The 26,070-nt window shown below is 41.1% G+C and overlaps 3 protein-coding genes across 6 annotated transcripts in view; 1 reads left to right on the forward strand and 2 right to left on the reverse strand.

The window, feature by feature from the left end:
- top2b (DNA topoisomerase II beta) overlaps positions 1–9,966 on the reverse strand; it is a 34,580-nt gene extending 24,614 nt beyond the window's left edge. Inside the window, exons 1-6 of one of the 3 annotated variants that reach the window (XM_044171214.1) lie at positions 9,444–9,966; positions 7,322–7,486; positions 5,545–5,635; positions 3,170–3,233; positions 1,367–1,512; positions 1,061–1,158 (exon numbers count right to left, since the gene is read on the reverse strand). In XM_044171214.1, the coding sequence (XP_044027149.1) occupies positions 1,061–1,158; positions 1,367–1,512; positions 3,170–3,233; positions 5,545–5,635; positions 7,322–7,486; positions 9,444–9,485 (606 nt within the window). In that variant the 5' untranslated portion in view covers positions 9,486–9,966. Of the gene's footprint in view, positions 1–232; positions 256–1,060; positions 1,159–1,366; positions 1,513–3,169; positions 3,234–5,544; positions 5,636–7,321; positions 7,487–9,443 lie in introns of those variants that run through there. The other 2 variants (XM_044171213.1, XM_044171215.1) reach the window with 2 other exon arrangements.
- A 212-nt stretch (positions 9,967–10,178) lies between these two features.
- Positions 10,179–21,916, reverse strand: ngly1 (N-glycanase 1). Its single transcript, XM_044171216.1, has 12 exons — positions 21,715–21,916; positions 20,937–21,051; positions 20,559–20,780; positions 19,105–19,267; positions 18,757–18,976; positions 18,326–18,447; positions 16,101–16,246; positions 13,191–13,301; positions 12,915–13,100; positions 11,964–12,149; positions 11,070–11,247; positions 10,179–10,975 (listed from the first exon to the last, which is right to left on the reverse strand). The coding sequence occupies exons 1-12, from the start codon at positions 21,813–21,815 to the stop codon at positions 10,800–10,802; spliced, it is 1,926 nt and encodes a 641-aa protein (XP_044027151.1). The 5' UTR covers positions 21,816–21,916; the 3' UTR covers positions 10,179–10,799.
- Positions 21,470–26,070, forward strand: part of oxsm (3-oxoacyl-ACP synthase, mitochondrial) — a 5,438-nt gene continuing 837 nt past the window's right edge. Inside the window, exons 1-3 of one of the 2 annotated variants that reach the window (XM_044171217.1) lie at positions 21,470–21,546; positions 22,135–23,303; positions 25,084–26,070. The exon at positions 25,084–26,070 is cut by the window's right edge and continues 837 nt beyond it. In XM_044171217.1, the coding sequence (XP_044027152.1) occupies positions 22,312–23,303; positions 25,084–25,486 (1,395 nt within the window). In that variant the 5' untranslated portion in view covers positions 21,470–21,546; positions 22,135–22,311 and the 3' untranslated portion in view covers positions 25,487–26,070. Of the gene's footprint in view, positions 21,600–22,134; positions 23,304–25,083 lie in introns of both variants that reach the window. The other variant, XM_044171218.1, reaches the window with a different exon arrangement.

The following is a 26,070-nucleotide window of genomic DNA, read 5'->3' on the forward strand; positions in this document are numbered from 1 at the left end:
TAACAAAATGTGGAAAAAGTGAAGCGCTGTGAATACTTTCCAGATGCACCGTACACACACACACACACACACACACGCATGATCCTCTTAAACTCAGACCACCCTTGCTGTATCGAGTGCATTTAGTCCATCTCCCATCAACCATGATATGAAACACCTGGTGACTTAACAATTGTGCCCATACAGCCCTGGAGGGGCCAACCACAAAAGGTGATAATATACATAACCTTACCCCAAATATGACCACATGTCAAAACCCTATAAAACAGCAATTACTTAATTCAAATATCAAGTGGCACTGGTGAAGATTTTATATTACAATTTGCTACAATGAGATCAGTCACATGGACAGACATGACAGGAATTACAGCATTTACTGTATTTACAGTACAAATCAGGAAATATGCACTGTTCTTATTGCAAAAACAACACTTAAGTTTTCAGAGGGAGGGTGGCGATGAAATGAAAAACACATTGATTATTACAGACAACTAATTTATCTTTTAGTATAGTGGAGAAGATAATCTTTGACCAAAGAAGCAAATATCCTCTTTGTGACAAGCAATGGGAATAGTAGTCATAATTTAAAGGTCCAGTGTGGAACATTTAGGAGGAGCTATTGGCAGAAATGGAATATAATATTCATAAGTATGTTTTCATTAGTGTATAATCACCTGAAAATAAATATAATTGTGTTTTTGTTACCTTAGAATGAGCCGTTTTTATCTACAGAGGGAGCGGGTCCCTTTCCACAGAGGTCGCCATGTTGCACCGCCATGTTTCTACAGTAGCCCAGAACGGACAAACCAAACACTCTAGAGAGGGCCTTTCGTGTGTTTCACGGCCACCGTAGTTTCTCCTACACGCTTGGAGGGGGTCGGTGAGACGAGCGGTATTCAAATGGTTGCAAACTGCAATTTCACCACTAGATGCCACTAAATCCTACACACTGGACCTTTAAATAAATACTAACAATTAACATTCGACCCTCGTGTCATTTGTTTGGTGGTGTGACAATATCAAACTATCAAAGCACCTTTAACAGAAGAGACATCCTCACCTGTTTGAAACTGTGTCTGTATTCCTTGCAGGCAGTTTCCACTGTGAACTTGGTACTGAAGATGTTGCAGAGTTTAGCACCGTACCCGTTCCTTCCACCTTGGACCATACAAACAATTAGCATTGCAGATAGCAGTTAGCAATAAAACTCACGGCCCTTTGCTGCATGTCACCCCCCCCCAACCCACATTTCCTGTCTCTCTTCAGCTGTCCCTAGCAAATAAAACAAAAGGCAGAAAGCCCCCAAAAATAAACCTAACAAAAACAAAAGACAAAAAAAAAACAAAAAAAACATGGCTCTTCTCACCTGTGACCTTTTTCTCATCATCATCATAGTTGCTCGAGGTGAGCAGGTGACCAAAAATGAGAGCTGGGACGTACATCTTCTCGTCCTTGTGCTCCACCACAGGTATTCCTTTACCATTGTTCCAGATACAAATGGTGTTGGACTCACTGGTGGAGGCAGAATAAAGAGCATAGATGAGTTACAGAGGCTATATGAATAGAATACTATAGTTTTGTTTACTTATTCTTTCATCAAAGAGTTTTTGATTTAATTGAATTATGCAAATTTTAGACTCTATTTTATCTAGGCAAAGTTCTTGTATGGCTTCTTTGCATTAATTAATACAGATGCATTTGAGAAGTTTGGCTTATTTTGAAAAAAAAAAAGGTTTTGTAGAAAAACATTTTCCATTTCCAATTTATTACACTATTAATTAGTTCTGGTCACAGTCTATAGAGTTACTTGCAACAGTAGTTATTTGCTTTTTCCCCACAGAAAAATCAAGAAATTCTGTCCTGTACACCAAACAGACCAAAACCCCCCTCCCTACCATAGCGGAGATATAGAGAATATACTGTACATTTTGGGGCAACTCTACATCCTCCCTACAAACCATTAACATCCCTATTCTATCTCTCCATTGCCTCTGCTGCGTCTGCTGAGGTCGCACTGACTTAGCAGTTCATACAAGTCCAGCTCTGAACCACTGTCTTGACTGTGATCAGTGAAGGTGGGAGATTTGGGGGGACTCAAGTTATTGCTTTCGATGTCTGTTAGTAAAACATACACTTCAGGTCACATGAGTGAAAAAGGAGCCATTTCGCAACCAGTATACATGTTCAAATGAGAGTTAGTATGTAGTACTTTAACTAGGGGTCTAGGAATTCTGGATGACCGACAGATGTTTTATCTAGGAACTAACACTGCTAAAGCATGCGTCCAGTTTAGGAGGAAAGATAGATAGAGGGACACTGGAGCAAGGATCTGTCAGAGCTATGAGGGAGGGTGGGATTGTCAATGGTCACAAGGTAATGGTGGGGTGTGTCTGGGTCTGGGTGTAAATGCATTTTTGATTATGTGAAGGGGTTGTTTTCAAGCAAAAACAGGGTTTGCTCTTTAAAAAAAAAATCTATGACATCTTCCAGTGCCCCCCACCCCTGATACGATATGATGCAGTTAAGTTTGTGGTGACTCAAAATAATGACACCAGTTCTTAATTAGCTCACCCACAAACAGGCTGAGGGAGCTGTGAAGAGGAGCATTAACATCTCTATAAAACCACATTAGCAGCAGAGACCTGAGTGCGGCAGGGCTAATGGTATCATTTATACAGCAGGGGAGTTAGAGAGAGCAGCAGCTCGGCTGAAGGACGCGCTGCTGTTTAAGCAGTCACATGTGGATGCAGTTGGCAGGCTGGAGGTGAACCGCATATAAAAACAAGAGCTCAGTGCATTTTAGCACAGGCTCATTATACAGTAGTTACGCCTGGACCCATGTCTCAAACCTCCTCCATCTACTCAATGTATCCACCAAGCCCTGGTTATATGCATGAAGAAAACAGCCATCTGCAAACAGGCAGGGTCAAGCTTGAAGCCAGACTATCACCATCAAACCTTACTGATAAAGAAAACCAAATCACAGTCTAATGAGCTCATAATAGTTACAAATACATTTACATTAAAGCTGGCCATGGAACAAGACAGAACATATAAATCTTTAGTCAAAATCCAACATGCGGAAGTGATATACAGTATTTTGAAAAAGGTACACACTCTACTTAGCATACTCTTTTTTGGTAATTATATTTTGAAACACTATACTCACGGATCAATGGTGATCTTAATGGCAGTCATGTTCTTGTCCCTTTGTTTGTTGTCTGCTGCATTGACTGTCAAGGAAAAAAAACATCAAAATAAAAAGTTATACACAGAAATAACCAACATCATTCTGAAATACTGAACTTTGGCTGCCTGCAACTATATATTATTTTCAGAATCAATGAACCTGTTTTTTTGTCTGTCTTAGTCTGTAATATACATGAAAATACCAAAAAGTGCTGATCAGAATTTCCCAGATTCCAAGGTGACGTCGTCAAATCTCTTGCGTTGTCTGACCAACGGTCCAACATCCAAAGATATTCAAAACAACAGAAAAAAGGTAACAATTCTCACATTTGACAAGCTTGAACCAGAAAATGTTCTACATTTTTGCTTGATCAATGACTTAAAGGATTAGTCACCTAATTGATTAATCATCAAGTTGTTTTGGTACTACACTAAAAGAAAAAAATAATTGCTCTATTTCACTCATCGCATAAAGATATATAAAGAACTACTGCTGCAAATGAGTGCTCACAGGATAATCAACTTAAAGGCCCTCCACACCCACACAGGCATTTTCAACCGCTCTGGCTGATTAGAGCTCTAGTCAGGTGTAAGTTGTGTGGAGCTACGCTGGGAGTTACGTGATGTCACCAAACTCTATGAAATCAAGAATGTTAACTGCATAACTTGTCCCGCCAGAGAATGAGGGACATGTCAATCAACATAGTCTGTTTATAACCACATAATCCCTAAAAAGAGGTCTAATCAGGCAACAACACAAGTGAAAACACCTGCGTGGGTGGAATATGGCTGTGTAGGGGCTTTAAATATGACTTGTACAACCTCTTGTGTCTGTTAAACACATCTTTCTTTTCGTAGAGCCTTACCTTAACTCAAGGTCCAACTGCATCTCACAGTCTACAACAATGGGTAGATGAAGCACTGATGAGGACCATGAGATGCAGTTGAAAGCTCCAGAAAAAGCTAGTGAGTGGACCTTGAGTTAAGATTATTATGCAAAACTACTTTTTCCAAAGTGAAAAATGAATTTTCACACTCATATACTTAATTACATGAAAAACAAACAACTTCATACAAAATAGCAACATTGGAGAGCTGAAAAGATTAGTTGATTAATCGGTTGAATCAATCAATAGAAAATTAATCGTCAACAATTTTGACATTATATTAATCATTATATCAAGTCATTTATCAAGCAAAAAGGCCATTCTTTGGTTCCAGCTTCTCCAGGGTGAGGATTTGCTGCTGTTCTGTTTTTTAATCATTAGAAATTGAATATCTTGGGGTTTTGGGCTGTTGGTCGGACAAAACAAGCAATTAAAAGTTATCACCTCAGGCTATGGGACTGTGTCCTGGGCTTCCCCTCCATTAACTGATAATAAAATAAAATCATTAGTTGCAGCCCTACTGGGGACATGAATGCTTATCATTCCAAACCTTAACCTATGTTAACCTTAAGAGAGATGACATCCTGATGAGATCCTTACAGACACTAAGATCTTGGACTGATTACAATTAGTGATTACATCTTGTTGTTTGCAGTCCAAACAACAATGTGATAGTACCAGAATAAAATTAAGTACAACATGGATATTAAAAACAACTGAATAAGAATCGTGTACCCCACTTGGTTCAGTTCAGTGACGAAAAATGAAACATATAATTTCACACAGGCATACGGAAGCTGTAACTTCTATTTTAGCTGAGACTCCTGGCCTGTGCCTCTTGTGTAATTACATGGACACAGCAGTAATATCCAGACAATGAAACAGTGTCATTAATCAAACACCTTTATAAACACACAGGCTAAGAGGGCCAAGTGTGCAGAGATGAAAGCAATCATCTACAAGACTCCCATGCGGTGAGCACAGTGTTGAGCAGCATCATTTAAAAACTGATTACACTGGTGCACTTTACTAACAGGGGCATCATGCACAGCGTTATTCCTACATTTTACTGAGTCATTATGTGACAGATAGACTGTACGACCGCTTTATTAACCTTTGTTTAGCTGAGAAAAGCTTGCACTTTACCAGGGAACATAAAGAAGACTGCAGCGTTGACTGTGAGCTGCCACAAACACTGAAATAATTTTTCAGTCAACTTTTCATTTCACAAGTGTCTCTATTCAGGCTGCAAACAGTGCACACAAAGACTAGCTCACAGAGGGAAACTAATCTCCACATACAGTCCTAGAACAATTTTCACTGAGCAGTGCCAAGAGCAGACTGTGATTCAGTGAATGATCCTGATATTTTTATAATGATAATAAGCCTTCAATATCCCAGTTATAGAAAGGACAATCTCAAACTGTGCAGGTTACAGTGCCAAAGGAAGATGTGTGGATTCACTCACCAAGAATTTCATCAAAGATTTTGTACAGTCCTGGAACGTAGGTGATTTCCCTCTGGTTCATTCCTACGTCTTCATCAAAAACCCACATTTGCTGAAACAAAGATACAAATCATTTCATGTCCAGAGTGGACAACACAGGTAGCAGTGACTATAAAAAAGCCCAATGAGCTGATAGGTTAACATAGTCATGTGTCAGCTTATTAGCAGAAATATTTTAAGATTCAAAGGATGATATGGATTTTGGATTACTGATATTGACACCAATATATGGTTGAACTGGGGATACAATAAACCCTTATTTTATTAGTGATTCATCTATTGATTAGTCTTTTCATAATTTAGCTGATCAAGCAAATTATTTGATATTTTAACTTGATACATTACTTAAATTAAATATCAGAATTGCCACTGATTATTTTGTGCCAACTGATTACTCAATAAACCGACTAAATGTTTCAGCTGTAATTTGAACTGAGTCAACACATAAACCACAACGGGCCATAGAACCATATGACTGAAACAGACTAATCCGATTCCTTTACTGTTAGCATTCATGCGGGCAGACTGACACAGCACCAACTCAAGTGGCTGGGGAAATGGATGGGATAGAACACTGCCTTTAAACAAAGAATTAATATAAAAATGAGTGTTATTGGACAAATAATGGAGCACACTGAATATGCTCATTTCTGCGTCAGTCCAAAATGTAGACATTTTCACAAAATCTGTGACTCCCAAAACATTTTCACAAAATCTGTGACTCCCAAAACATTTTCACAAAATCTGTGACTCCCAAAACAGTGATCAAAGGGCAATCATTGTGACCTCTGTGATCTCGATTGGTTACATATGAGAGTTTGTTTCCGTCTACTGGCTAGGCTGGTGTCATGTCACAGCCAAAGCCATGCCACGTTTGAGGGAAAGACAGAAGATAATCCCAGAGATGACCACACAAAATGTGTTTCTTTCAATAATCTGTTGTAATTTGCAAAATTAACAAAATGCCGAAAAGTTGTTTTGGCTCCTGATGTGCCTTCAGAAGAGGAAAACTCCAGATCTTTAGTTTGTCACACAGGTAAATCCTCACAGCACACTGCCTGTCTTCAAGATATGTAGTTGTGCTAGGCTGCCTCAGACAGACTGTGAGACACAGACCTACATCAGTGACAAACACTTCGTTACATGTCATTAAACTGAATTATAGATGTTTGATTTAGAGCTTGTGTTTTATTTGTGTAACAAAAGCAGAACTTTACAGCTTTTCCCTCCTGCTATCAGGCAGCTGTATCAGAAAGTTAGCTACTATGACCTGCCTCTCTAGCTCCACACCTGTTCTGGTGAAACACATTTGCTCTCCCCCATGTAGGTTTAAAGTAGTGAGTCTGTCATTTAGCCTATAACTAGATATGTAGTTTCTGAACATATTTCATGCAAACACAATGGGTTAAAATGTGATTTTTAAGCATTAAGATCACTATACTGTCTGTTTTCAGTGACACTCTCTAAGTGACAACAGAGAGTCCCCCAAAGGCGGCTGAAGCGTCGACCAGATTTATGTGACTACTTTTGATCACACCTGGCGGAAAATGTAACTAAAAGGAGATTCCTCAGTAGGCAGACTGCGAGATCAACTTTTACAGAGAAATGCCCAGAGGCCCTCTTGTGACCTAATGTCAACATGGAAAATCAGCAGTGTTTATGAATTACAGTGTGCGTCTGAAATGGACTCAGTCTATCCCTGAAGTCAATAATGGAGAGCAGTCTGCTATGGACTCACCTGGGTGATGGGCTCCACAGTGCCGATGTAGGTGTCTGGACGGAGAAGAATGTGCTCTAGTTGCGTCTTCTTCTGGTACACTCGCTCCACTGACAACTTGGAGCCTGCCTTGTCTTTTTTGGTCCCTTCCATCTTGCTGGCATCACCTCTGCCATTCGCAGCCTCCTGTTTGGCAGAATTGTTTTTGTTATTTATACACACATAACACTGGTAAAAACCCAGGACCTGCAAGACAGTGACTCTGCTGCTGACAGCAGATTATCAGTGCTCACCACCACAGGGAGAACGCCCTAGTCCTCTCTGTGGCTTTGTGATTTTGATGATTTAGTAACAGAAGCACACAACTGGTCATACTGTAATTGGAAGGCAGAGGTGGCTGGCCCTCCAGAAAGCGCTTAATGTCGTTTGACAGTTTTTAAAGTTTGTGTAAAGCAGTGTGATCAGCACATTAAGATTAAGATAAGAAGGGAGGAGAATGACTGAGAAATATGTATTTACACTAGAAAGACATAACATTTCCACCTGATAATGCCAAGTAATTGTAAATGTAAATAACAACCATGAAGTTAAAATGCATGAGTCCACAATGACACTGGGCCTAAATTACACCAAAAAGGTACATTAATATTTATGTCAGCAAAAAAAAAAATCATATCTAGGCTTTTTGGACAATTTATCAATTATTTTATTGTAAACATATTGCACAATAACATCTATATTTAATCTGAACAAAAGTATTTTCAGATTTAATAAAAACCTTCTTGGACTTTAATTGCACACATATGAGATTAAAATAATTTAAATCAGAGAGGTATTGTGGTGCTTCAGCTCCAGTCTTGAAGGGCTGCTGTAAGTTTTACAAGCCACCAGATGTCACTGGTTGGTGAGCAAAACATGTGAGATGTTTCTAATATCCAAAGGCAATTAATTAGAATAATCAATAATAAAATGGATATACTTGTATAACATTATATGTTTCATATGCAAGACAAAAAGAAACATTTTGCCTTATGGAATGCAAAAATGTAAAGATCTCTGAAATTAAAAATGAAGTTTAGTTTTGGGTTGAACGTGCATCAGAAATTGCACCACAAATGGAACATTTTATTCAAACTAAATCCCATATACGTTTCCAAAATACCAATGCTTAACTTTACCCACATTAATGAATGTGCTGTAAGGAGACTGTGCTGAGTAAATACTGTGTAATTAATACCTGATACACCCATGGCACAAAATCTGGTACTTAAAGCCATGCTGATACTGGAATGAACTGTAAATACAACCCCAGACCAGAAACTTAGACGGGATCTGTCTCTGAGGATGCCTTTGTTTGTGTTTGTGTTTATGAGTGTGTGTGTGTGTGTGTGTGTGTTGGGGGGGCTTCGGGAGCATCTGGGCCAACATACTGGTTACAACTCTTGTATAAAGCGTCTACCCCTATGCCGTTGAAAATTCCTGCTCATTGGCAATAGTAACGTTCCACACCTCCCATAGCATAGTTCAGAACTTCATAAGTTAAACTAGTTCAGTTAAACTTGTAGTAGTGCACTCGCTTCAAAGGGATTTACTAACGTAGGCAGCACGTTTGAACAGTTCCCTCCCACTGTTATACTCTGTACTGTAATAAACACTGCACCTAATGACTGTGGCCGTAAGTTAGGACATACGGCTCAATTGTATATTGAATATTTAAATCACGAATGAACAAGGGAACTTTCAATTGCTAGCCAAGTTTTCTTCGTTTAGTTAGATTCTGTCTTTAACGTTATTTTGAGGACGTAAACTATGGACTCTTTGGTCCGTTGTAGCCCGGCACTGCCGTTCTCATCCTGAGTTATGGCTGTCTCTGCGCCTATCAGTTGTTGTTATCTTTTTAAAAACAGGGCTACGGTCTTTGTAACGTTAACCCGGGTAGAATTTAAATGGAGACCGCAGCTGGCTGCTCTATAACGTATTCTGGATAGGAGAAGAGACACTGTGTGGGCTTGCTAAGGGATTTAAATGCTAGCTTTTACCGACCCGGTGCATTGTGCTAAGGTGAACACGACACTTTTAGGTGTGATAAATGCACCATATAGATTTTAAAACTATAAGTTAGTTGAATGACAAACTAACTTACCATCCAAGCCAGCCCCCCACTTCCTGCTGCGCCGTTGGACATCTTCCTTTGTGATCCTAATTTTTGTATTGCAGGTCGCAAAATGTCTTAAATTCCAGTGAAATTAAAAGTCCGTCTGCACAACAAATGTCTCAGTCGCTGAAAGGTACCCAAGCCTGTTTATCTCCCATGTTCTTTTGCCGTTTACTTTCAAGATAATCCTTTGAATGTATCAAAACAAGAAGAGGGGAGTGTATCGCGGCTATTGTTAAAATCGACAAGCGGTGGCACAGTAGGCCTAAACTTCCAACAAAGATGCTAACCGAGCTACTTGCTGCAAAATAAATACTGTACAAAACGCACGCATTAAATAGGCTTACAATTTCATGTGAAAACTCAACATAATAAAATAGGAGTTTAACTGAAGTGCTTTGAAAACTATATAGTTAAATACTTTTCATTTAGAAATAAAACGAATATTAGCTAGCAACAGCACCCGCTGTCCGGCTCCGGGCTCCTCCATCTGCAATAAAGACGGCGAATCGTCTCGCAGATAAACAGACCAATCAGGTGGCTGCTTTTCAAAGGCACCGGTACTTCGACCAATACGAAAAGTCAACATTTAGTGACCCATGCTCTTTTTTCAACACAAGATGGCAGCAAAGATTCACTCAAGCGTTATCATTTAAAGCCCAGTGTGTAATGTAATGCATAACTTGGCATACCTTGCCACAGCTTTATACTAGACTCGACTACCAGACTGCAAAAATATCTTTATTATACCACATATTTTCTAACATTGAGCCCTTCCCATCGCACCAACAGATACATTAATTTGCTCCATTTTTTATTACACACATGTATGTAACTGGGCATGGCAAGGTGTAAAAATACCCAGTATTAAATGACAAACTGTAACTATTGGTGAGTGTATTACTAGCAGGAGAACTGGAGCAACCTAGGCTGACAAGGGCATCAACCCTGGTTTGCTGTGTCGAATGTCTCCATGCCTCACAAATTACAGACACATTCACAGTGGAGGCAAATGTTACAAAAACTATGGCTTTATGGTTAAAATCTTTACAGGTACATTGTGGACTGCATGTCTCATAGGTTATTTGGCCCTTAGTCAAATCAAAAAAATTAATTGAATGTGTGACAACATCTGTTCTCTGCCATAGGTACAAAATGAATGTCATCATTCATCTATCATTAGACCATGCATATTTAATCATTCTGCAGGACTGACACAAATTTAAATATTGCACTGATTTGTCATCAAACAAAACTACCATCCAAACAACTAGCTCTGAACTTGTCAAAGCAGTCAACAGTGAAAAAGAATTTGGGATCAAATTTTGTTGAGTAAAACAACTGTTAAGCATCTTCTAAGTGGATGAGGATTTCAAATGAAGGCTCCTCTGTCTCCTTTAAGCTTTGTCTGAAGAGCTGAGAGTGCTGCCATGATGTCTCCCCTTCTCCACCACTTAGTCCTGCTCCAACAATGAACCCTGAGCAGCCGGAGAGACTCTGGAACGACTGCAACTTCCCATCTGAAGGTTCAAACACAGGAGAGGAAATTATTAGGAGGGATCGTGTCAAAATACCCAAAACGTAATTGTGTATCAGTCTATTACATAATCATACCTCCAGAGAACTCCGTAGTAATCTGGCCTGCCTGCAAGTGCCAGCAGACCTTTCCAGAGTGGAAGGTCTGGCTACTGGCCATAATCGAGACAGACTTTATCTTCATTCCCGCAGCAGCAAAGTCAAACTTCCAGCTGATTCTTCCCAAAGAGGAGCCTTCTGTTCGAGCTATGTACACCTGACAAAAGAAATACAATCTGGTCATCACACCTACCGCTGCATATTGTTCCAGGGTCTAAAACAATGACTATAGTATGAACATAGTTCAAATGAGTTTATTCTCATTTCCTACATTCCCTTATTATTTTACATCACTGTATGGCCAATATATTTCCAACCTGTTCCTAATCTTAGCAATGTTCACAATAAAGTTTCCGAACTGCAGCACCTTGATTTAGTAAGTGCCTGTTTTGGTGCTTGGCAGGTTGACTGGACTGTGACAGAAGGTGCTTTCTCCTAACATACACCCACTCATGTCTCTGTGTCACACTGTCTGACTCCACCAGTTTTACACACCAGTTTACTCACAATGGGGACTACTATTCATCTGTGAAAATAGTTTACTATATTTCTACGGCCCGGTAATGTCGGTCCACCACTTTGGTCCAGACTGAAAAATGTCAACAGCTATTAGATGGATGGCCATGACATTTGGTACAGAGATTCATTTGCCTGACAGCTGCCACAGACACAAAGGGAATTTCCGAAAGGATAATAAACAAAACTAACTTATTGTTATAAAGTACTTTGACTTATGTTTACGCACTGTTTTGAAATCCTTTAATTTTCCTAATAGCATTAAGAATATGTTTCCTATCCTGAGCCACAGAACACTGAAAAAATAATGTTAAACTGAAAAATATGGGTTTGTTAATCAAACAATAATAAACTTACCATCTGCCAGTCATTCTCCACCTTTCTCAAGACTGACTCCTTCCTCCACACGCACTGATCCCAGTTCTGGATGACCTCAGAGTTGTTGGAGACTCTACAGTACTGGTCTTTGGTGGCACTGTAGTGCACATGCAGTAACCTGTCACTCTTCTCTTTCTCAGTAGGAGTAAACACATAACCTGCAGCCTGAGAAAACACACACACACACACACACACACACACACACACACACACACACACACACACACACACACACAGTCAAATAGAATACGATACTGGTGGCTAAGTGACCCCAACGCTGATCTGCCAGTGTGTGGTGTTTAATGCAGCTGTGATTACATATTTATTGTACTAATACTGGAAATATGAAACAAAAACATTAGAAACATTATTATGAACATTCATGAAGGTAGGATATATTGCAGGACTGTTGTATTACACTGAATTTGTTTTTAATAGGTGGACCTAATAAACTGGTGACTGATGTATATTATCATCCTTGGTTGTAATTGAAGATAGTAGTAGGCAATAATATCCCACAATGGCCTAAATCAATTGATTTATTACTATTATTATTATTATTATTTTGTAGTGACATTGCTATGTTTCAAGATTTAGCAATTACATGCTGAGTACAGCATTATCATAACCAACAGAACTGTTGTCCAGAGCTACAAAAATAATAGCCATTTTGTAATAAACTGTAGTTTTTCTTTAAGGATTTTCAGTACTAGGACACAATATAAGTTACTTCACTTATAATGGTAATGGCCATCAAAAATAATAGCTGAAGCCTAATATTGATCCCTAGTCAAACTTTACACTTACGATCATGTTGCTGATGAGGTCTAGTGAAATGCCTATTACACAGATATAATGGAATGTATCAGTAGATACAAAATTGCTGAGTGGAGTAAGCTCAGTGATAACACCATATATAATATACTGTACCTGTGTGGAGGTCCCTGCATCAGCCCCTCTGGTCTCCCCGCGTGCTATCCTCCAGGCCAGAGAGCCAGAGTTGCGTCCGCCCAGCTCTCCTGGGGTTTTTTTGGGTGGGGAAATAAACTCCACCAGCTCAACAAGCAGCCGTTCTGTCAGCACCTTCTTCCTATCTGGACTCAGGGACTGCTGCCTCTTTAGTAACAGAGCAGATGGAAGGTGGTTTACATCAGACTCACCACAGCAATTAGTCGTACATGTGGAGTTCAAAGGGTCAAGACTTACCGAGGCGTTGAGCCCATTAATAGTGTGCAGCAGCCAGGCCTCCTGAACCCTGGTCCTTCTCGACAAAACCTCTGGATGTTTGCAGGAATACCTCCAGGTCACATCAACCACCTGCATCACACACACATACACATGAACTGCCTGTTGATCCATGAAGACAATTAATGTCTTGCTAATTATTACAGGTGAAAATAAATAGACAAACGGGAAATCATAACTACTACATAAAATAAAACAAATAACATAAAAAGACAATGTTTTGTGCTCACATTGAGCATCAGAACATCCACAGTATTTTATGTCCAGACTCAAAACAATCTGTGAAAGAAAACACCTTCTTACAGAAATAGAATAAGATAGCTATTCTATAACCCTCCAAACAAACCACCTGCATAGCTTAATAACACACTGACAATTTCAGTCATACATGCTAGAATATAATTTCCATCTTATTTGCTTTAATATCACCAAACATATCTTTCTCCAGAAACAAAGGAAAAGATCTACCGTGTTGTTTGCTCTTGTGCACGCACGTGAGGATGCACATGCACACAGGCGTTACACATTCCTTCTGTAGCTTTTATTGAAGATGTAAGCGTATAACAAATAAAATCTGGTTTCAGCAAAATCTATAAGACACTGCAATGAATAGCATTGTGATGACCAACGAAAGCTCCTTAAAGGACAAGTCTGGTGATATTTCTTATGATCAACAAATCCCATGCAAAGAGCAAAACCAACAATGAATTGATATTACTAACAAGTATTGTGTGTGGATCCAAAGCCTGAAATAGCTCCTTCATCTATGCCACTGAGCTGCATTGTTGTCCAAACACTAGCACACCATATGGTTGAATCCGCAGCTGAATGTAGTCCCCAACAAATGCACTATTTCCTCCTGTTTGAGCAACATTCGCTAAAAACTACAGTAGCCTGCTGTTTTAAAAAAAACTTTAACATATATTTGCAAGCTTTTTAAACAATTTCCATCTTCGGTATGAACCAGTGGGTTTGGGGCAGAGTGCAACAGCCAGGGTAGGGAAGTCAGAAAGTATTGACAGACAAACTAACACATTGTTGGTTTTCATCTGATCTGATTTGAGCAAGTAAAATATAGAATGTAAGCATCTTTATCCTTTAATGACATGATACTTTTACATTGGTTTTCATTTGACATAAAACTGGACTGATACCAGTATAGATTTTAACAACCGATAGTAGCAGTAGTAGTAGGAGCAGTAGTAGTAGCAGTAGCAGCAGTAATAGTAGTAGCAGTAATAGTAATAGCAGTAGTAGCAGTAGTAGCGGTGGCAGTGGTAGTGGCGGTGGCGGTGGCAGCGGTAACAGTGGTAATGGTGGTGGCGGTGGTGGTGGCGGTGGCGGTGGCAGCGGTGGCGGCGGTGGTAATGGTGGTGGCGGTGGTGGTGGCGGTGGCGGTGGCAGCGGTGGCGGCGGTGGTAATGGTGGTAGCGGTGGTGGTGGCGGTGGCGGCGGTGGCGGTAATGGTGGTGGTGGTGGTAATGGTGGTGGCGGTGGTGGCGGTAATGGTGGTGGCGGTGGTGGTGGCGGTGGCAGTGGTAACGGTGGTAGTGGTTGTGGCAGCGGTGGTAGTGGTAGTAGCGGTTGTGGCAGCGGTAGTAGTAGTAGCAGTGGTAACAGTGGTAGTGGTTGTGGCAGCAGCGGTAGTGGTAGTAGCGGTTGTGGCAGCGGTAGTGGTAGTAGCGGTGGTAGTGGTTGTGGCAGCGGTAGTAGTGGTAGCGGTGGTAGTGGTTGTGGCAGCGGTGGTGGTGGCGGTGGTAGCCAAAGTGGTGGTTGTGGCAGCGGTGGTAGTGGTTGTGGCAGCGGTGGTGGTGGTAACAGTGGTAGCAGCGGTGGCAGCGGCGGTGGTAGCGGTGGTAGTGGTTGTAGCGGTGGCGGTGGTAGCGGTGGTAGTGGTTGTGGCAGCGGTAGTGGTTGTGGCAGCGGTGGTAGTGGTAGCGGTGGTAGCGGTGTGGTAGTGGTTGTGGCAGCGGTGGTGGTGGTGGCAGCGGTGGTGGTGGTTGTGGCGGCGGTGGTGGTGGTTGTGGCGGCGGTGGTGGTAGCGGTGGTAGTGGTTGTGGCAGCGGTGGTGGTGGTTGTGGCGGCGGTGGTAGTGGTTGTGGCGGCGGTGGTGGTGGTGGCGGTGGCAGCGGTGGTGGTGGTTGTGGCGGCGGTGGTGGTGGTGGCGGTGGTAGCGGTAGCGGTGGTAGTGGTTGTGGCGGCGGTGGTGGTGGTAGCGGTGGTGGCAGCGGTGGTGGTGGTAACGGTGGTAGTAGTGGTGGTGGTTGTAGCAGCGGCGGTAGTGGTAGTGGCGAGTGGCAGCGGTGGTGGTAGTAGCAGTAGTAGCAGTAGTAGTAGTTGTAGCAGCAGTAGTAGTAGTTGTAGCAGCAGTAGTAGTAGTAGCAGTAGTAGCAGCAGTAGTAGTAGTAACAGTAGTAGTAGTAGTAGTTGTAGCAGCAGCAGTAGTAGTAGCAGCAGCAGTAGTAGTAGTAGTAGCCGAAGTTGTAGCAGCAGTAGTTGTAGTAGTTGTAGTAGTAGCCATAGTATATTTACAATCTATATATAATCTTGTCATCATGATTGTACATACTATAATTTTACTATGTTGGTCTATTCTGTACATATCTATTGCATGTCTGTCTGTCCTGGGAGAGGGATCCCTCCTCTGTTGCTCTTACTGAGATTTCTTCCATTCTCTCCCCCCATTAACAGGGTTTTTTGGGGGGAGTTTTTCCCTCATCTGAATCGAGGGTCTAAGGACAGAGGGTTTCGTATGCTGTACAGATTGTAAAGCCCCTTGAGGCAAGTCTGTGATTTGCGATATTGGGCTATATACATAAAATTGACTTGACGGTCGTAGCAGCAGTAGTATGTAGTGTCCGTTTGTCTGACCTGGTCCTTGGAGAAAGCCAGAACGTAGGCCAGCTTCTTCCCCCAGCCAACCTCATACAGTAGAGGCTTATCACAGGCGTTCTCACATGAGTCACAGTGCAGCCAACGACGCTGAGAGACTGAGTAAATCTCTGTCCACACATGGTCTGAAACAAGACAGAGAGAACTGAACTGATTTTCACTTAGCCTTTCATACACTTTATACACTACATGGATTGTTCAGACATCAGACCAAGTATGAAAGTACAACATTTTGTGATGTTGGAAATGTGATGAAATGTTCCTAATATATCAAACAATGTGTGAAGCTACCAATACGATTAGTATTCAATATCTTAAATTTGTTCTATTTTAATGGCAGAATATTTAAAATTGTTTCACACAGAATTATATTCTTGAAGGCAGAGGGTGGAAAAATAAAATCGTATGTAGACCATTACAAAACACTAAAACATTTGAGTGTGTAAGTTCATTCTTGACCTTGGAAATAGGTCAAGAAGTACTAAAAATGACTACTGAAACTCTTTACTGAAACTAGGGGAAATGAATGGGTTTTTTTTTTTAGGTAAACAGCATCTCTTTCAGGCAAGGTGAGGCAGGTTTCACTGCAGGCCAACAGCCCTGAGGCTGCTGAGTACAGTTCTCCCACCACACTCTGAAACTGATCTCTGCTGAGATATCTGTTCAATAAATAATAATAACACTGACTTCATGCTTGATCTTGGAAACAGCAGTTTGCAAAAAATCTCAACTCAAGGTCCACTTCAATAGTTGTGATTTGGGCTGCAACTAAGCATTATTTTCATTATCAATTAATCTGCTGATTCATTGTTTTGTCTATCAAATATATAGTGAAAAAGGCCCATTATATTTTGCCAGAGCACAAGGCGACATCTGCAAATGTCTTGTTTTGTCTAACCAACAGTCCAAAACCCAAAGATATCCAGTTTCTTATCATAAAAGACTAAGGGAACCAGAAGATATTCACATTTGAGAAGCTGGAACCAGAGATTTTCTCCTATAAATGACGCAAAACTAGGGCTGCCACAAGTAGTCGACGTAAGCGATGACGTCAACGCCGAAAACATCAATATTTTTAACCGACATGTGGTTTTTCTTCAATATCGCTAAGTAAATGCTGCATCATGACGACAGCGCAGCGGTGCGGGCGTGTTTATTTCTGCTTTAGAATGGAACGTAAACATTTTATTTCTCTGACTGACCTCTGTATGTCACTCGACCACAGCGCTCTCTCTCTCTCTCTCACACTAACCAAAGGACGCTTGGTGGTATCGCTATTTTTCAGCATAGATTGCAGATGTTGAAGCTGGATACATTAAATAAACCAAGCGAGGACACAACTGGGAGAGTATGACAGTTTGGTCCATGAACTGGTTTACTGACTGTGGAGCTGTTCGACCTGTCTGATTGCTGGACTGGCCACCGCAGCGTGACGTCGGGTTGCGTTTCTGAAACCACAGTGTTGTCTATTCATTAGTAAGGAGAGCTTTTTAATAAATGTTTGTCCTTGTAGCTGTTTGATATAAAGCCATAAAGTCGTCTGCCTGCTACCTTAGAAATTCCATTGAATAAGGGTTTGAGAAAATGTTTAGGTTAGAATCTGGGCTTATTGTATGATGACTGACGGTGCCAGTGTGTGTGTTTATTTTTATCGTGTTGGAGTTGCCAGTTTAAACCTACAGTTTTGAACTTTAATATGTAAACCTTTGTTTACATTTTGTTTTGTGCTGCATTATACAATGACATACAGTTTGTCTGAAATTACATGGTCAGTTTGATTTTTTAGAGGAAAATTCATGGTTTAGATTAATCGGTAAAACAGTCGATAGATTAATAGATAGAAAAATAGTTGTTAGTGGCAGCCCTACTCAAAACGATTAATTGATTATCAAAATAGTTGCTGATTAATTTTCTCAACTAATTGTTGCAGCTCTAGTTGTGATAACTGAACCAACTAAATGGCAACTGAGCAAACTTCATTCGCTGATGAAGACCATGAGATGTGGATGAAAGCTCCAGAAAAGGCTATTAGGTGGACCTTGAGTTGAGATTTTTTTTGTCAAAATAATAACACTGACTAGTAATCAGGAGGCAACATATTCTCTGATGTACACACAGGTGTGTCAGTAAACTGCTGCTTTTCTCTGCAGAGCAGAGAATCTAATTAGTGATGTAAGAGCCACATCTGTCAGTCATGTACATACCTGTGCTGTCCCAGATATATCTGGCCTCAAGGTCCAGGGCTCTGCAGCACAGTGTGAAACAGTTGGCCCACTCCCCACAGCGCCCCCTCCTGGTTTCCAGTAGCTTCTCAGGATTGTTATACCTGGGTTTAACAATACAAAGAAAACATACAAGCATACAAAATGTACATCAGTGAAAACAAACCATTATTCTCCATGTGTTTTGTGGTCAATTTCATTCATACTCTTTATGACTACCAGTTTTTAAATTTGTTAACAGTGAATAATGCAAAAAGTGATTTAACAATGGAACATACAAGTAGGATGCATATCACTGCTTAACTTGCCTCACTCTTTCTGCAACTTAATCCTAATTGTACCTCAAAAACTGGTCCTAAACTTCCTCATTGCAGCAGTAAGAACAAGCCAAAATGTCACAGACACATACAGACCTGGGGAATCTGGTGGAGAGCTGGCAGCTCTGACAGTAGTGGTTCTCCACTCGCTGGGCTCCCCAGCGGAGTTCATCAGTGGTTGGACTGAGGGAGCCGGTGTTCTGGGTCGGGCCTCCGCAGCGGCTGCAGGGCAGACAGTCCACCCAGGAGAAGAAGTCCTGTTTGAACCATCTGAGCAACTCCAGCACCAGGAAGTCTTCTATTCCAAGTTTACATTCTGCAAACAGGAAAGCAAGTCAGTTGGTCCCTCTGAATCACTGTTTAAAGGAACGTGCATATCTTCATTTGCATAGAGTATGATCCAGATATACAAGTGATTCTTTTGAATGAGTGAGGGGACTTCACCTGGATCAGCCTCTTTCGCCTCCTTCAGCTTGTGTTCTGCAGCAGAGGACAGCTGCTGGTGAGGGATGTAGCTCCTGGCTTTCTGCTGCAGCTCAGGGTTTTCATACAGCATCACATGTTGAAAGTTTGACTGGAGAGTCACAAAGAAGCTCATACTGCTCTCCTGACAGAAAAACATCCTGATTAGAAACAAACCAAGAATAATGAAAAGTAGAGACAGACTGACAAGTTATCATAACTGGAGGAGTTATACGTAGATGTTCTTCAGAGACGTAGGGGAGTGTACGGAAAATTATTGGGGTGGGGTGGGGGGACTGAATGTTATATTTAACTTTTTTTTAAACCATGGCCTTCACTAGCATTACTAATATTCTCTTTGCTCCCTCCCCTTGTCTTGGAAAACCCCTCCCCCCAATATCTTAAAATAATAAAACTGTATTAATACCACAGAGAGGCAAAGCATTAAGAATTTAAGATGTAGTACTCTAATTTAAAACCATAAATCTTAATATGTTCATGGAATAATAATTAATCACTATAGTCACCAATTAGCACATTTGAAGTGCAATAGCAATTTCAGAATTTATGGTAAACATAAAAAATGGTGAATATTCCAACCACTATCTATTTTTTTTTTCTAAATAAACGATTATGACTGTCACTGAATGAGTAAACTGGGCAGTGACAGCAGTATATGAATTAGATGAGAAGATGCTATAGCCTGTACATGTAGGTATAAGATCAGGTGTCTGACTGTCATAACCAAACCAGCTGCATGATAATGACACTCATTGGTCCTATTAGCTACTAGTTCACAGTAGAGCTGATAGAAAATTAATCAGCAACTATTTTGATAATTGATTTATTGTCATTTTTCAAGCAAAAACACCAAACATTCACAAGTTCCCACTATTGCTTTGTGATGATTTGCTGACTCATTTTAAACTGAAAATCTTTGGGTTTTGGAAAGCAATTTGAAAACGTCATCTTGGCCTCTGAGAAATTATGACGGGCATTTTTTCACAGTTTTCTGACATGTTGTAGATTAAATGATTAATCAAAAATATATAGATAATGAAAATAATCGTAGCCCTAGTTCATTATGACAAAGGAAAATAACGCCCTGGCAAGGGTCGATCGAAATAAATCTGGGATGAGAAAAATATAAAAGACCCTCTCTTCTTGACGCCCCCTCCCACCATAATCATTTTCATACAGTCCCTAATGATTAAAAAAAAAGGCTGAACTGAATTTCACTCCATGACTTTCAAATTGAAAGTATACGTCATTCTAGCTACTCCTTATCATGCTAACATCGCTTTGTCATGGCCTTAGTGAGTTGAGGTGTCTTTAGTCTCCACTGTGACCCTGCTACAATGACATTACAGCTAAATACTTCAGATATGTTCAGTCACAATGTCTGCCATTTAAACCAGGGATGTGCATATCTTTACCAAGGATGATGGCTGTGGTGGAGGTGGTGCAACTGGCTGGCTGGAGGCAGCAGTAGAGCTCTCCGGTGCTGAGGCTGAGGTTGAGGCCGCAGCAGCCTGAGGGGTGGGTTGGACAGGCTGTCCTCCACGCAGCCTCTGATCCCTCTCTGCTGCTATGGCTTCCCTGATGAGCTTCAGCTGTTTCACTGATGCAGACTTGGGGAACACCAGGTGGGTCTCAGCCTGAAAAGAGGTGCAAGAGGTTATAATATTTACTTACAGTTAAGCCGATGACAGATAACCAAATAAACCTTAGACAATGAAGCAACTGATACAATAGGAATACTGGCTTTAACTTACTACAGTAGCCACCTGGAAGTGACTTATTAATTAGCCTACCTCCTCAAATCCCATCTCAAAGAGGCATTCCACAGCACCTTTGATAGGCAACAGCTTGGTGGAGAAAGTAGGATTGCCTATGCGGATCGATCTGTACTTTTCCTCATTGGGATACCTGTTGGGAGGTTTTTCCATTTTAGTATGTACAAACCAATGAGATATGTGTTCATAAATGAGAAATATACACACAAATAATACATGGGTATCATTAGATAACTACTGGTGTTGTTTACTGTACAAATGTAGCAGTAATATCCTAACTTTACTGATGCCTGCTTTACCATTGCACAAAAGTTGGCATTTTCTTACACCCATATTTCGTGCGAGTCTGCTAGCGTTGATGTGTAAACGTTAACTCTACTAAAAAAAAAAAAAAAGTGACAACTTTAGCTTTAGAGACATTTGCTTCACTCCACGTCTATTTTAGAGACAATGTTAGGAGAGATAGATGTGAATATAGTGATTTAAACTATTTAAGGTGAGTCATTTGTATGCCGAATTAACGAGAACGCCCTGATGATTGACAGTAAAGTTATATCAGGATGTGCTGATACACAAGGACAAATGAAAATGCCAGGTTTTTGACACAACGGTGTATATCGGGGATCAGGTAAAGCTAGGTTATCTTTACCGGCGGTTAGACTACTGATGACACGATGTTAGGTACTGTTGGATTTATTTGTAATGTACAGTTTCTAATACAATAGCAGCTTAACGTTAGCTAACACATCACATCTCAACACACCACTGGTGTATTGCGTTAAGTTCACAGCCTTACCTTAAAATGTTGTCCGCGTATGTAAGTAACAACTTGGCGGCGTCAAGAAATACTTCATTTGAATTCTCAAACAATGTTGTGACTGCTGGTGACACAGCCATACTGGTATTTCTTGTACAAAGTCCTCTCACTTTGGAATGATAGCTAATGCTAATAGTACAATTATTGCATAGATGTTTTGGGTCCTGGATGTAGCTGACCAAACGCGCCTGAATATGTGTTTGCAGCTTTAAAAATGTTTTATATAATTGTATTTTACCAGAATTGTATTTCATAAAGCACTGTTATCTGTTTTCTTGCTCTATCGGTTAATTACATTTTTAAATTGAATGTTTACTTGTTAAACGAATCTGGCGTTCAAAAACGCTACCTAAAATAGCTACAGGCAGATTCAAGAATGGACTTGTTTTCTCGTTTCAGGAATATTTTCTCAATTGACAGTTATCTTTGAAGTAGTGCTCAGTCGGGTAAGTTACAAACTTAAGTTCAGTTGCGTCTGCAGGACATTTAACCTTTTGGTTTTGTATATTTATTCCACTGATATTAAGGGATTCAAAGCTACAAGCTAGCTCTGTCAAACTTGACAGAGATAACAGTATGTCTGCTTTATCACTATCCTGTTGGAGTAAACTCCAGCTGAGACCACAGAACATAAGGGCACTTCTTCAAAAGAGCATCTGTGTTTGTCCAAACCAAGACTCCAGACACCACAGCTCTGGAAAGCACAAAAGGAGGGTTGTTATTACAGGCATAGGGTTAGTGTGTCCTCTGGGCACAGGGACCACGCTACCCTGGGACCGCCTGATTAAAGGCCAGAGTGGGATTGTTGCTCTTGAGTCAGAGGAGTACAAGACGGTTCCCTGTAAAGTGGCAGCACTGGTACCCAGAGGGAATGAACAAGGTCAGTTTAAGGAGGAGAGGTTTGCCTCTAGTGGGGAGATCAACAGCATGTCATCAGCCACTGTAATGGCCCTCGGAGCTGCTCAGCTGGCTCTGGAGGACTCAGGGTGGTACCCCAAAACCCTAGAGGAACAGCTCAAGACTGGGGTGGCTGTTGGCATGGGCATGGTGTCACTGGATGAAATCGCTCGCACCTCCATTGCCTTCCAAGAAAAGGGCTACAAAAAAGTCAGTCCCTTCTTTGTGCCTCGCATCCTTGTCAACATGGCTGCTGGGCACATAAGTATCAAACACAAACTGAAGGGTCCCAACCATGCTGTGTCTACAGCATGCACCACAGGCGCACACTCCGTAGGCGATGCTGCCAGGTTCATTGCCCATGGGGATGCAGTTGCTATGGTTACAGGGGGAACAGAATCCTGCGTGGGGCCTCTGTCAATAGCCGGCTTTGCCAGGGCGCGCGCCCTCGCCACCAAATGGAACGATAACCCCACGCAGGCGTCGAGACCCTTTCACCCAGAGAGAGAGGGCTTTGTGATGGGCGAAGGAACCGCAGTGCTCCTTCTGGAGGAGTTGGACCATGCAGTGAAAAGAGGAGCCAGGATCTATGCAGAAGTCCTGGGCTATGGACTCTCAGGCGATGCCAGCCACATCACCGCACCCACTGCAGATGGAGATGGAGCATTCAGGTGACTTTTCAGAAGCAGATACTTGTTTATGTTTTGTTTGAGAGCCAACATTTTTTTGCTTACATTTAATATTTTCAAATGATGACAAAAATGGCATAATTTATTCCACCAAACCACTGTCACTTATTTAAGCAGTGGCTCCCGACCTGGGGATTGGGGTTGTTGATAATTCGGAGGGGTCACAAGATAATTAACAGAATAGGAAAAAAGACAAAAACATATCTCTGCCACACACAATCATGTTTTTTTCACACTTTCCTCCAATATTTGCTTCCAATATTTGTTCTCATTTAAGTTTTTATTCATTTTAACAAAAGTACATAGTACAAATGTGTATTTTAGTGGACACAGTACATTTTTAAAAAGGGGGGAAAAAACAAAACACCACAGGAGACAGTTGTATAGTCAAAAAGAACAACCCTGGCACCCCAACATTCCTTTCTATTCTGTTAACTAGTACCCCAAACCCTCTCTAAGATGTTGCACCCTTAATGTATGTCAGAAAATTACGCCTGGTGTGGCTAGTTTTGCTTTAAACATGAGTCTCCGTCATGAGTTTAAGCCACTCTGTACACTCTGATCTATGTGGGCTCTACCAGTCACGTAAAATAAGCCTGGCTGCTCCACTGAAACCTGTTACTGCCAGCCCAAACTCTGCTTTAGCCAGTCCTGGTGGCAGGAGCGGTCTATCCTCTAACATTCCCACACATTTGTGGGGATTCTGGTAGAGTTAGTAGTTTCAAGTTAGCACCTCCATTCCAAAAAAGAGAAGAGACAAGAGACAATTCCACAGAACATGTAGAATGTTCCCACTTTGTTACATTTCCAACATTTATTATCTTGGGTTAAGCCAATTTTAAACAGTTTGAGGGGTGTAAAGTAATATAAATTTACAATTTTATAATGGATGAACTTACTTCTTGCGCCCCTTGTAGCCCAGCCTACATTTGAGATCACATCTTGCCACAGGTCTTCCCATATTTGCTTTTTTTTGCGAATTACTGGATAATTTTCCTCTTCAGGCCTTTAAATAGTATTCAAATAAAACAAGGGAGAAAAAATCTTCAGTTGGACCGGTCACAACCATTACGTACCCTGACATATGTACCCAGTGACAAGGGGTAGATGTTTTGAGGGGTCACACACAATAACGTCTATCTGCTGTTTAGTGCTCGGCACATAGTGTTCAGTGGGTTTATCAGAAAGTGGAGTTTGCAGGCCTGTGCTGAGCTAAAAGAGGCAAACAAGTTCTGTAGAGCTTCGAGTTTCTTTGAATGTTGCCACCACGAGTGACACCTTTCACATTACACATAGTAAAGTGAGTCATAGTTTATATAAAATATTGATCAGTGCAGCCCTAATTACTGAGATCTGAGGACTCAAGCACAGTGACATCACTAAAGGATGTCCAATTAGGCAAGAAACACAGGCAGAAAGGTTGAAAACAAACCCGCAGCTTAGTCCAACTTAAGTGGAGGAGAAAAAAAAGTTAATGGTAAAATTACGTTCATCACAGTTTTGAGACCCCCTCCGGGTTCCGGGTTCACAACAGTACAGTAGGTCAGTTTCCCTGTGCAATGAGGAATTATTAATGACATTTCAGGTGTGATCACTTTCAGTTTGACCTCCAAATATAATGTTTTAGAAAATCTGACTTGGTTTGTTTACAACCTCTATAATCGTCTGACAGCTGAGCAAAGTGAGCCAAAACAGCTAAAGTAAGCGCAAAGCTGTAATAAGCCCGGAATGATCCTTTAACCCTGCGCCGCTGTCTTTACAGATGCATGTCTGCAGCCCTCAGAGATGCTGGCGTCTCACCAGCAGATGTGACATATGTGAACGCTCACGCCACATCCACGCCTTTGGGTGATGCGGCTGAAAATGCCGCCATCAAGAGGCTCTTCCAGCAAAGCGTTGAGAAGCTGGCTGTCTCGTCCACCAAGGGAGCCACGGGACACCTGCTCGGGGCCGCGGGGGCCCTGGAGGCAGCATTCACTGCTTTGGCCTGCTACCACGGGGTCCTGCCCCCGACCCTCAACCTGGACCGCACCGAGCCAGAGTTTGACCTGAATTATGTTCCCTGCAAAGCGCAGCCATGGCGGACCCAGGGCCGACGGGTCGCCCTCACAAACTCCTTTGGATTTGGCGGCACCAACGCCTCGCTGTGTCTTGCCAGCGTCTGATGAGCAGTCTGCATTCTTTACCTCTGATACGATAGATTCAGTAGAATTGATCAGTACTACTACTGGTTGTTTGTGGGAAGTTCTTATGAACTGATTTTAAGGAAAAAATATAAAATATCAATGACAGGCTTTATAGTATAAATAGTGAATGTCAGAGTAAACTTTATTTGTAACTCTGTTTGGAAGAGCAGTCAGGCTCTTTTTGGAAGCTTGCGTGGCTTTTGTGTGGCTCTGCTCACCAATATTATTGTCAGTATTTGTGGAAAGTAACTAACCCACACAATTGTTTGGTTTATAAAATAGTAAAATATATTATATTATAAAATTTAATAGAGATAAATGCCTGTTACAGTTTCCCAAAGCCAAAGGGGATATTTTCATATGTCTTGTTCTGTTTAACCAACAGCCCAGAAATATTCAGTTTACAATTATATAAAACAAAAAAGCAGAAAATCCTCACATTGGAGAAGAATTTGTGTTTTTTCTTGAAAAATTCTGTAAATAATTATTTGATTATCACAATGGAAAATAGTTGCTGATAAATTTTCTGACGATTGATTAATCGATTCATGGATGAATTGTTT

Source organism: Siniperca chuatsi, linkage group LG17, assembly GCF_020085105.1.
Source record: "Siniperca chuatsi isolate FFG_IHB_CAS linkage group LG17, ASM2008510v1, whole genome shotgun sequence".
In the NCBI taxonomy this organism is placed as follows: Eukaryota; Metazoa; Chordata; class Actinopteri; order Centrarchiformes; family Sinipercidae; genus Siniperca; species Siniperca chuatsi.

Coding starts and splice junctions, on each gene's coding strand:
- ngly1 (XM_044171216.1), bottom strand. CDS start 21,815: ATGGCTGTGTCACCAGCAGTCACAACATTGTTTGAGAATTCAAATGAA. Junction 12,150..12,914: donor ATGCAGGGACCTCCACACAG/GTACAGTATATT, acceptor GTGTTTTCTCAG/GCTGCAGGTTATGTGTTTAC. Junction 10,976..11,069: donor TACTACGGAGTTCTCTGGAG/GTATGATTATGT, acceptor TTGAACCTTCAG/ATGGGAAGTTGCAGTCGTTC.